This window comes from Astatotilapia calliptera, chromosome 22, assembly GCF_964374335.1.
Source record: "Astatotilapia calliptera chromosome 22, fAstCal68.1, whole genome shotgun sequence".
Lineage (NCBI taxonomy): Eukaryota > Metazoa > Chordata > Actinopteri > Cichliformes > Cichlidae > Astatotilapia > Astatotilapia calliptera.
In genome coordinates this window covers 6910601-6923219 of record NC_137442.1, presented here as the reverse complement: position 1 = coordinate 6923219, position 12619 = coordinate 6910601, and the positions used below count along the sequence as shown (strand labels likewise).

The 12619-nt window shown below is 41.6% G+C and overlaps 1 protein-coding gene across 1 annotated transcript in view; it reads right to left on the bottom strand.

The window, feature by feature from the left end:
• Positions 1–12619, bottom strand: part of pou2f2a (POU class 2 homeobox 2a) — a 71872-nt gene that overhangs the window by 17064 nt on the left and 42189 nt on the right. Inside the window, exons 2-8 of the mRNA XM_026156447.2 lie at positions 4141–4203; positions 3936–3964; positions 3319–3375; positions 2120–2245; positions 650–919; positions 402–516; positions 38–129 (exon numbers count right to left, since the gene is read on the bottom strand). Of these exons, the coding sequence (XP_026012232.2) occupies positions 38–129; positions 402–516; positions 650–919; positions 2120–2245; positions 3319–3375; positions 3936–3964; positions 4141–4203 (752 nt within the window). The remainder of the gene's footprint in view (positions 1–37; positions 130–401; positions 517–649; positions 920–2119; positions 2246–3318; positions 3376–3935; positions 3965–4140; positions 4204–12619) is intronic.

The following is a 12619-nucleotide window of genomic DNA, read 5'->3' as shown; positions in this document are numbered from 1 at the left end:
TCTCTCTCTCACACGCACACACACAAAGATTTACTACCTGTGCTTGGAGTCCCAGGCGAGGTGGTGATGTCAGCAGTCCCCCTGGGCTTTGTTGAGGTAGCTGGATCAGATTTGGTGTCGAGAGCAAACCTGTAAAAATAAATCAAACACTTTACAAAACAAATATGCCAACTTTCCAGCCAAAGTTTGGATTAACGAGTTCATGGGTGGATGAACTCATCGAAAGGTGAAAGCAGCACGGCTGATTCACAGAAATCTTTGCTGTTATTAGGAAATATGACACATTTCCTAACCAACTTCACCACTTTAATCCCACTGAGACAGTGAGGGGTAATTTTTTGATTCTCAGATGAATTCCATGTAATATTTGTACAGAAAGGAGGTTTCAGGGTTTTCCTCACCCTGCTGTGACTGCTGTGCAGGTGCTGGCTGTGACAGGAGGAACTGGGCAGGAGACTGGAGAGGGTGACCTGGCATTAAAACCAGCTGCTGGAGCTGCAACAGCTGCTGGATGTCCTGCGACGCAACACAAACGCATTTCAATACAGAGCAGTAATAAAGTCGGGTAAAGATGAGTCGGTTTATTAATTAGACTTATTATTAAGAGAATCAATAAAATCAATAAACCACTCTTTTAAGCTGACGGTACCTGTGCTGTGAGCTGGATTGGCTGCGACAGGGCCAGCTGTGGCGGTGGAGGCGGAGCTTGGACTGTTTGCTCCTGTTTGGTTTGCTGCTGCTGCTGTTGTTGGGATTGCGATTGGTTTTGTTGCTGCTGCTGGTTGGCTTGCTGCTGCGCGGCGGCGTGGGCAGCGTGAGCGGCATGGGCGGCGTTCGACTGCTGAACGGCTGCCGCCAAGAGCTGAGCCTGAGCCTGTTGGAGGAGCAGCTGCTGCTGGGCTGGGAGAAGCGCAGCAAGCTGGGAGAGAGCAACAGTTGGAGGAGGGAGAGGAACGAGGACAGTGATGGGAAATGAGAAGAAGATGTAAGCGTGCACAGTGAGAGGGAAATGGAATTGGAGAAATAAAAAAATTATGCAGGACGGCAAAAGTTGGAGAGAGAACAAAGAGTATCAGCTATCATTCCAGGAACACAGGTGTAGGTGAATCTGTTAGCGGACAGTAAAAGCATGCCAGAGCAAGACAAGCAAAGAAAAGGAACCCACTTAGCTTCAAAGTACATTTAGCTGAAATGCAAAAACACAAAAACACTACAGGTAGTGCAAGAGCTTCTGGTTTGTCAGGAAGGCCTTATTGAAGTTACCTAATGCTGAATCGTTGATTGCACTCTTTGTTTTTCAGCAGTGCATCACGTTTGGAGTAATGCAAGCAGAGAGCAGCTCACAAATGTGTGTTTTTATGGAAACACTAGAGAGGGCAGAGCCAGGCGAGGAGTGTGGAAAACAATCCTGACAAGTTTTATTATTGAAGAGACTACACGTGAGTGTATGGCATCTAAAGCAGCCCATTTTCTCAAACATAGACATAGTGGCGTGTCAAATGGGTTCCAGTATGTGTATTTCCATGTGATCAGGTCAATTTAGTAAACTCTGAATTGGTAAAACCTAGATGACCTATTTTCTTGAGATGATTCCCTTATTTATGTATCATTTTTATATTCTATTTAAACTTTCTTATCTATCACATACCAGTACTGAGGCTGATTCGTGTTACAGTTACTACATTTACCTGCATGTTTTACCCATTTATTTGCTACTTTCTCATCTAAAAGCAGTGGTTTGAAAAAATATAAAAGTTAGATTTGTCTGCTTTTGTTGTTCACTAGTTTTTGCGACTCGGCAGATGTTTTCTTTTCTGATCAAATTCCAACTTCTGATTTTAAACATTTGAATTTAGCTAAGCTAATCTTTCATGCACTACTTGGAAAATCCAGAAGCACACAAACTGTGTAGTGTGGATCAGAGGTAATGATAAATTTTCATTTAGATGATGGCTTTGAGACTAAAACCTGCAAGTACACAGGTTACAGATTACAACAACACCAGCTGGAAGTGCTGCATGTTTATGAACGATGAACTGTTCCCATCTATGTGTTGGCCAGCAGCAGTTTCCCTAATTTTGATTAATGTAATTTCCTCTTTGTGTGTGTGTTTTCTCACCCCTGCTAGCTGACTTCCAGCAAGCATCAACTGTGTGTGGTGGTGTTGAGCCTGTTGCTGTTGCTGAGAGGGCGGTGCCGGAAGTGCAGTGCTGTGTGTTATCTCAGCGCCATCTTCAATCTTTCCCTAAAAGAGAAAACACAGGCACAAGTTATTTCACAACCTCACACGGCAGCACACTCACCATGCTTATCTATTAAGAAAAATCTGATTTTTGTGATGATTTCCAGGTGAGAAATCAGAAATTATAAAATTCCGATGGTTCACATAATTCCTTTTTCAGATTGTACGGAATCTGCGCGCATCTCCGCATTAGCAAGGCTGGTGAATCAGCTCATTCCTACGAAGTGGATTTGAAATGACACGCGTACCTCAGAAGACAACTCCTTGCTGTCAAACGTTTTGCAAGTATGTACCTCTGGTATCACACGGCCACAGAAAATATTTGACTAAAAGGTTTTTAAAAAGTGATCAAAGCTTAAGTATTTTGGGACGCACTCTGACTTGGATTATGTCTCTCAGATTGCAAAGATCTGAGGAACATAAACCAGATTATGGTAAAAAAGAAAGGACAGAGATCCTCTCTTAGTTCTTCTTGTGTCTGTGACTGTGAACTCCAGCCTCCCCGTCTGCCTTTCTTACCCCTGAATCACAGACTGAATCTTTTGTCAGTCATCTGTCCAAAAATCCGGGTCAGTTTTCCTCGTATTTATGTTGTCAGAAAAATTCCAAAACCTGCTGACCTCTAGCTACCATTACGTGCTCGTGTCTCGTCACTGTCCATCCATCAAGGAGTTTTTGTCTATCACTCACTGCCACCTTGTTCATATTCGTTTCCCCTACTGGCTTGTCTCTGCAGGATTTTTCTTCGTTGGAGTGGTAGGTGTGGAAACGGCAGCGTGATTTGCATATTAGATTTTTTTTTGTGGGCGTGTGCCATTGTGGTGTAAATGCATGTGTAAACATATGTGTTTATACAAAATTACATAATCCCAGAGATGCACAAAGCTCCTCCTGTTAAGACTGTGTAACTTTCAATACACAGAAACAAGCACTGAAAATAAACTTTACAGCATTTATAACTATTTATTTGTTATAAGGAAATATTTTCAGTATAGAAGAGTTTTAAATGGTGACTTAATGACCACACACGCACGCACGCACACACGCACACACACAGCATGCCTGATCAGGCTCACCTTGTTGCCAACTGGTGTAGGAGAGAGGCTGAAGGGGCTTGTTTTCATTGTCTGAGCCTGCAGCAAAACAATGAAAATATGCATCGCACATCAAAGAACCGAAGTGTGATGACACATTCAGAAGAAATGACATCCTGTAATCTCTGTCAACATATTTCCAGCGAACCACTTTCATGGGTGAGGCAGATTAAACCATTTATTACAAGTTAATAAGACTGACAGAAAAGAAAACGCTGAGACTGGTCAGAATTTTAAGAGAAGTTATAATTTTGGCATCCAGGGACACCCCCCACCCAGGGTTAAGTAACCCATTGTGAAGAAGGGGTCCTCAGAACAGTTTGACATATATCATAAAACTGTACTCCATCTATAAAAAGTGGATTTATGCTAATAAAAAATGTTTCTTTGGATTTGATCGTAACACAGTTTGCCCTGAAAATCACTCTCGCCTCTCATGGTGCAGCAATATGGAGACAAAAAGATGGAATGAGGCCTAAACCAGTTACATCTGCGTCAGGATTGTTGTAGTCCACGTCCCCAAAAAGTTGAGCACAGTGCAAGTGCATCATCAGCGAGTACGTGCTCAGTATCTTTAATGAGAAAAGTAAAATACCCACCTGCTCATCGGGGCTGTTTCTGTCAGAGTCTGAAACAAAGAGCGAGATTTAAATGACCGATTAGCAAGAATGTGAGCTCGTGTGTTTGTGTGTTGCACATTTACTGGAACATTTTAGCCTGCTGCTTTCCTGTTCAAGCCTGTTTAAAGAGATTAGATAACTGAACCGTCCACGCCGTGACTGAACACGAGTATGTGTGCTGTACCTGAACTGTCCCCTGGATAGTCAGCTCCAGGCTTTTCCTCCCCTGCTTTGGACATCCTGATATCTGCAGGAAACACACACAGATATCCATCAGACAGGTGCATGAAAAACACTTCAACTGGTATGTTGCCTCCACAGCTGACGATCAATGTGGGGATAACACGGTCCCAGCATGCAGGGGAATGGGAGACATGACACATGCACACATCTGGAAGTTTCTAATGTAGCTGAGCTCATGTAGACTGGAATTTGGCTAATATGTTTCCATCTGACGTTGCCTCTATTTTCTTATGCTGCTTTTTAATTTAGCTTATTAATTTTTTTGCTTTGCTTTAAATGAGAATAGTTTTAATGCCACTATTTTGTCTTCTTTTTAGTTTTGTTGCATTTCTTTAATGTTTTCACAACGTAAATTATTACTGCTTGCTCGCTATGCTTTTCTGTGTCAGACCCATGGAGCACTATATTGCATCATTAATTTGATATTACATTTAATTACGAAACACATTTCCAAGGAAGGAACTCATGAGTTCAGGCCAATAACCCACAACTCACAGCCTAAAACGTGTTGTAACATCTATTTTTATATCCTGGAATTTCAACCTTTTAGTCACATTTAGTGTGAAAAGAAATAATAAAGTAAAACCTGCACTTTTACAGTTTTTTATTACATTATGAAAACTTTAAGCACACAAAACTTGTATTACACGTCCATCCGATCTCAAAAGTCTTCTTCCAGCTGGCCAATTTACAGCAAAAGGATACGAACACTCGGTGCTTCCTGCACAGGAGGTCAGCCGCCTCCTCTGTGTTGGAGTGGCTGAACTTTTGTGCTTTTTGCTATTATGCAGGTCAGAGTAACTGTGAAAGTTCAACTAAATGAAATGCTGCCATGAAGCTTTTAAATTTGAAAGAATAGCGTGCAAACCAGGGTGACTCAGCACCAACAAATATGCGTGAGAATAAGTTGTTGTATGCTTGAAGAAAAAAAGCATTTAATCACAGAAATAATGAGACTTTCATTTCATCTTGTTTTGTATCCTGGACACAGGCAAGACAAAATCTCTGCTAAGCAAAACAACTTTATGCCCCACCAGCATAAAGTTGTTTATGCTCTAATTTAGCTCTTTAAATGTAAACTTTATTGACCCAGGAGGTGGAAGCGGGACGTTTCATGGCAGGTATCATCCTAACTACCTCTGCTGTTCCTTCAGTTTGTGGCCACTTCTGGGACTGCAGTAGTAATTGGTCCAGGAAGAACAACGCCACCCGAAGTGCTTACCTGAGCACCAGACATTACTCAGCATCACTCGGTGCCTTCTTGAAAAAAAACACGCTTTCACCCCCTGCACTTAACTTCTGTCTTTCACTTTTTAAATTAATATTCCCTCTTGTGCTCAGGACTTTCATAATAACCGTCTCATCTATGGCATCGGTTTAACTGGAAAGGATGTATGCTGATAATGGCAGTAAGCAGGAGCTCCAACTCTGAGGTTAAAGTGAATCAATGCACTAAATCTGCTTTGTCTTCAGCACAAAGTTCATGCAACTGACAGGAAGCACAACAGGGAAAATAATCAAAGTACACCACATAAAAACACAGCTGACATCCGCAACCATATTGTTTCCCCTCTGTGTAATAGACATATCCTAAATACACAACTTCCCTCCTGTCCCTACAGGTTCAGTCTTCAGAAGTAACCCCCCTCCCTCCCCCCAGGGATAATCACATGAGCTCCAGATAAATATGTGGATCTTTATGAGGTTGTAATATCTAAATGTAATATCAGGAGACCATGTTCAGTTAAAAAAAAAAAGGCCAAATATTGATTTAACAGTCAAAATCTAAGATTTTACACTATATCTAGGCTGAATGAAAATTATTTTTTTTCAAAAAGGTCAATTTTTGCATCATTACATTAGAGTAATGTAAACTGGTCCTAAGCCACAAAACACAGCGTAAGCCTCCCTGTCAAGGGTACAACAGCAGCACCTTTGAGGGTATCGGCCCAATGACGAGCACTTTTTACCCTAAAGGTCCACATTATTCTCTGAGAGTGTGGGAGAGGACATGATTGAACACTTTAAAAAACAAAGGAAGGCCTTTTGGGAATTATACTGAAGGGTCACGAACAATTTCAAGTGTGCTAAAAGATGGTGGAGGGCAAGGAAAAAAAGGAGGAAGCAGGGGTTATGCTGAGAAAATGCTGAAAAAGAGAAGATTAAATATAAGGATGAGTGAAAGAGAAAAAGAAAAACTCTAATAACAGATATCTGTTTAACAGTTCTTGGGTTGTATTTATTTCTTAAGATCTTTGTGAAATTGTAGATTAGAATCAAATTCAACCTGAACGTCACTTTTTGCCTAAATTACATTTTAGAAATGATGCAAGAACAAGTCTTCAAAATTTTTATGTTATTATGATCATCCCACCATTATTAAGAAAACAAGTAAACACCCCTTTGGAAGTGTTTAGTCAGGAGAGATCCTGCAGTTGCATAAAGGGCCCAGTTGGGGGCAGCACTCTCTAAGACATCCTCTGCGGGAGCCGGTAGATGTGTGTGTTAGTGTAACAAGCACAGCACACACACTAATGAGGTGTATAAAAAGTGACTCTTGTATTCATTTGTAGATAATAACTGAGAGGTAGAAAGACGTGTTTTAAAGGGGCAAAGACCTGCTGTCAGTGAGCAGCCGGACCATTCAGAAAACTAAAAGTGCACTTGAATTTATTTATCCCCAAACATGAAGAAATATTTCATCTTCAATTAACTGAATCAGATGGTTTTTAGTTAGAAATGTCACCTCCAGTAACAAATTCAGAAAAATGTCTTCTTTGTAAGGTTGGCACTTTAAAAATGGTGTTAAAAAAATCCTTTTCATTTATCCGTTTGATTAAATAAGCCCAGCACAACACTGTTAATCAAACTTACTGTTTTCATATATTTCATATCTGAGAAATTCTTTTTGATGCAACATTTAACCTTGGACAGTTTAAAAAGTGTAACATTACTAATACCACCGCTTTCTCTAATCACACCCATATGTAATGTTGTTACTATCACCACGACGACAAAGACAGCCGAACCTTCAGAAAAGCTCTGTGTCAAAATACAATTCACTAAAACGCCGCCCCCATTTAATTCAAACACGGAGTTAAATTAATACACTCCACTTCAAACACGCACGTTACCACTCCGGGCTCCTTCATCCTCTCAGGATATGAAGAAAGGGATCCCATAAAATCATTTTATCAGCCCCCTCCTCATAACGCCTCAACTGGCCCTAACCCCTTTGGTCATGGAGACTTTTAACCCCCCCATCCCCCAACCAACCATCCATCCTTATTCGTCCTCATGTATGCCAACAAATCAAACAGCCTGAACCCCAAATGTCACAGATGTCCAGTGCACATCAGAGAGCATGTTTTAAACCAAACTGCATTATACAAACGAACACGTCTCTACATCTGCAATCTGCACATGTATACCCCACCCTACCCCACCCAGCTCTGGTTTTGAGTGTTTTTCCTGTAACAATGGCAATATTAGCGGATTTAGGAATAAAATTTCATTCCAAATTATAGTGACCACCACCCCAGCACACTCCTCCACCCTGAGGCAGTTTAACAGCAGTTGCATGGATGTAAGGTAGACCCCCTCCCATCCCAATCCCTCCTTACTCATCCTATCAGTGCTAATAACAGAAGGGGGGAGGAAGAGGGGCCACTGGGCAGATGATGTATCTGTCTTGTGGGGCTGACATGGACAGCCTGCCCCTGTGTGTGTGTGTGTGAGCGGGAAAGGAGGGGGGGGGGCACAGGGTCACTGTCAGGGAATTAGAAAAGAAGGACCGAGAGAGAGAGAGGGGAAGAGAGGGTGCAGGATGGCTGGAGGGGTCCTACACTCAGCCTCCTCTCCCTCTGCCTCCCTCCACCTTCTTTTTGCCCACCCACCCCGCCTCGGTCACGCCTGTCAGGGGCCTGTGACAGACGGCGCGTGGGTTCATGTGTGTGTATGTATATGCCGCTGCCGTTTGGCGTGTGGATGTCAAAGGTCAGGCACATGGTCTCGGCCACCTCCCGCCTCGCAGTCAAACACAAACAAGCTGCCTGGCGCCTGCCTTTTCCACCTGTCCCCCGTCACATTCAGCGCCAAACAAACACACCCGCAGCACCAACGAGCAAATCTGCAACTGCTGTAATGATGAAAAATGTAATGTCAGCTACATCGTGACAAATGAAGCCGATGAGGCAGAAGCATGAACGCAGCACACAGCCAAACACGCGCACACGCTTTAAGTTTTTCTCTTTAAACTTTACTTTTCTATTATCTGCAACAAAACCTTAACACAGGTAGCGTGTACGAGCAACTTTTAAATTATAAAGACGCAGGAGCGCTTCAAAAAAGTTGTTTAAAATAATAAGAAAAATAAAAAATTTAGAGCTCTGTTTCTTAAACTGAAAGGTTTCTTGGCATTGCCGTAAGTCCAAATAAAGGATATCTGACACATTCAAGAGAAGCAAATGGCTGTAGATGGAAAGTCTAGAGGAGTAACTAACATTTATTTCTTGATTACACTGATTAGCTTCCACTCTTCTGCTTTTGTTCATCCGCCTTTCATAATAATGGTCATGTTTGTTGTCAAAACCATAAAAGTACAAATTCAGGTCTCCTATAAAAGTTTTACTTCTTTTCTTTTGATCCTTCTTAAAAATACACTGTCTTTAACTCAAAGTAGGAACATCTGCCATCACAGCACGGTCTACTGTGCTGCCTATACATGACTACATTTCTCGCAAACACATAGCTTTATGTCTCATTTTAATGACTATCATGCAGCTGAAGACAAACACAACCCAAAGAATGGAGCTCAGAGGATGAGCACACAGATGTTTGCATTTTATGAGAATGCATTTTGCTTTATATTAGCTGTGAAGCTGCTGCAGAGATGCTGTGGACTGTAACAGCAAAGTTAGGGAACTGAATACTGAAGCAAAGAAATGAGACGGTCAAATAACTGCACAGAGGATATTTTACTTCTTTTATGGTTTACATTTATTTTGTGTGGTTGATCAGGCCCCAGATATGTTTTCCAGTCAGGAAAATATCACAAAAATCCAAATTTCTGATTAGTTTTAACTTGGAATAATTGATTCACACTCTTCAAGTTCTTCTGAGAATAAAACACAAGAATTCAGGTTTAATGTGAAGCTAAAATAAAACTAAATTCACAACATACTTACTCTTAAAATATCAATACGGGCATTTTTCAGCCAGTCCTACAGCAAACAAACACATTATGTTGCTCTACAGTGATTTCTCACTCATATTTCACTAGAAAATGCTTGTTTTTAGATAACCAGTGATCATATTTTAGTGCAAAGACACAGCAATGCCTGCTGCTTTTACTGCTACCCCGACACTCAAACACAAACTGTGTTCCAGCCTCCTATTTGCATCCCTGCTCCTGCACTTTGTCCCTCACCTTACTTTGTCCTCCAATGAGTCCAACCTTGATTTATTCTGATCTCTTTTCATTTCCCCTCTTCCTTTTCTCCCTCAGCTGCAACATCTCACTTGAACTTCCTCGTCTAACCTTCCCCCCTCCGTCCGAACCCGTCGACTCGTTTGCCTTACCCTAATTCCTTCATTCCCTCCTGCCTCTCTCTGTCAAATTTAATCTCTAACATCCCGTCTCTGCCCTCACATTCCCCACCTCTCCCTAAGAATATAACCCCCCACTTACGCCATCTTCAATCCTATGCTGTCCTTTAAAGTCTCAAATATTTATTGAGCTTCCTCAAAACAATTCAACGTGCTGGTGGATTATGTGAAAGCTATTTTTGTGGTTGAAGGTGAGTTAGATCTTGGAAATCTTGTTTGCAAAAGCCCACTCACCCAGACCAGACCCCCTCCTTCACCCCGTAGACTACATATATATATAAAGATGGAAGGAGCCACCATGACATCAGTCCTGTTTTGTAGCCTCAACTTGAAACCAGAGACTGAGGCCACAAAAAGACAAAAAAATCAAGTGAGGTCGTGGAGTTATTATCTCACAGACTTCTATATGCATCTGTCTGAATTAAAAAGTTTTAAGCATTTTCACTCTGACTTCATTCACGATTAGAGAAATATCACAAAAACACAATTTAAGTTCTTTCACGAATTTTTAAAAATTACAGATTAATCTTATTTTATAAAAAGCCTCTATCAAATTTTCACACACGCCCCTAAAAATTGTTAAAACTTGATTCTACACCGCTACAAGCCTGATGAGCATCCGGGCTATTTTATACTAAACCTGAAGAGTGAATTAAACTGAAAATCTTCACGTTTCTCTGTTATTTCACTACTTTTGCACATCTCTCAGTATTTTAGGTCTTATTTAGTTTTCAGGATGGTACTGCTAAGAGTCTTAGCTTCCTAGTATTAGCCTCTTCTCCTTTTTTACCTTCCCAGTGAGGTGCTACTTTGACAAATTATTAGTGGTTTTCACATTAACACTGTCCAGCAAACACAGATTATTTCTGTCTCGGTGCAATGTTAGCATCATTAAAACTCTTATTTGCCCCAGTGTTGTATTCTCGGCCTCACTTTTTTTTGTTGTTGTTGCGTGATCTCTGTAACCCGCCCTCCCTGCCTCCCCTTCTCCTTCAGTAGTGGTCAGCTGCAGCGGTCATGGCACCACTGGACAGCGCTCTGCTAGCACAGGACACATAGACCCGTTGCCAGGCAACAGCAATGAAAGATCACAGTGCGTGCATGTGTGTATGTGTGTGCAGCGTGTGTGTGCATAGCTCACATGTTTTGTGTGTACCTGTGAGAGTGTTAATCATTAAGAATAAACATGTTTCCCTGCCTGTAGCTGAGACTTTGTGTAAGGCAAACAAAGTGGTGCATGCTAATGTCTCCACTGCTGTTTACTCTTTAACAGTACGTATTAAAGGATTATTTGTGCTTTTTTTATTCCAGGTGAGGTTCACATTTTATCACAGTCAGGCAAGAAGAGGGTTAAACCAGAACCAAACAAGTAATGTGCAAAGACTGTGTAATCACTGAGGTTTTTGGTTGGAAATCCTAACAGATTAAGATAAATCAGGATATTTTTGGCTTTTTGGGGGCTTTAAAAACACGTTTTATTGTTCCAATTTCATTTAAACACAAAAGATGAGCTACTTTGAGTATTTTTTTAGTGATATCAACGACTTCTCTTAAAAAAAAAATAGGTTTAGTGAGGCTCATCTGTAAGATAATATTCATCCTTAGGTATATTTAGTGACGATGCTGCTTTCTCAGTGCTCCCTGAGAATAAACGAGTAATGTTTTGTGTAGACAAAGATTTGTTAGTGATTCATGTTTGAGTTTACGCACAACTGGAAAGTACTGCATTCGTATGATGTTCTGTGCACCTTGCATGTGTGCGCGCACGAGTCAGAGCGATTACACGGGTGTGTGTGCAGCTGTATGCATGTATGTGAGCGCGAGCACGAGGCCGAGCGCTTTCCGAATATGTCTCCAGAGTGTTTATTATATCCGATACAGTACCTCTTTCTCGCACCACATATTTCTGTGCCGATCGATTCCTCTGACTCCCGACAAGACAATAATCGCACCGCCCTCCCTCTCTCCTTCTCTCCACCATTATTACTGCCCTCCCCAAGGAGCACAACGCAGGGATGGAAACAGAGAAATAAAGGGAGGGAGGACAAGGTGATAGAGGAAATGGCCACTGGGTGTTACTTCCTTTTCCAGAATCCCTGCATTGGGGTAAAAGATGGAGGTGAGAGGATGAGGGAGGAACAGGAGGATGTTGGAGGGGGGTGGAAACAAATGAGCTAGAAGGATGAAGACAACAAGCAGAGGGTGAACATTTTGGGGAATTTTGGTGGATAATAGGGGAGGCTGAGAGACATGACAGAGATGGTTTCAAAGCGAGAAAACAACGGGAGTAAAGGGACAAAAAATTGCAGGGTGGTGATGGTGAGAACAGAGAGATGGCGATGGCGATGGGACAGAAGGGAAGACGCGCGAGAAGCGAGAGTAAAGACAAATGAATGACAAAAAAATCCACGATGAACAGGTAGCAAAAATGTAGGGATGTGGGTATAATGGCTGAAAGTGGAAAAAATAATGAGGTCTGCTGAAGAGAAATTTAGAGAAAAAGAGGGAATTGTGGCTAGAAAGAGCAGGCGCATGTGAATGGGTGAGTGAAGGGATGCTGGGACAGAGATGCTAAGAAATAACTAAGTGTAGATATTAAAAGGGAAACAACAACGGAGGAAGAAGCAACACAAAAAATGTCAAACATGGGTGATAATGGCAATGAAAGAGAAAGAAATTACAGGCGAGTGCGGCACAAATACAGAAAAAAAATTTATAAAACAGATGTGTGGAACAGAGTGAGCTGCAGTGTGACAGAGCATCTTCACAGGAAATAGCAGGAGGGGAAAGATAGTGACAATTGGGCTAACAAA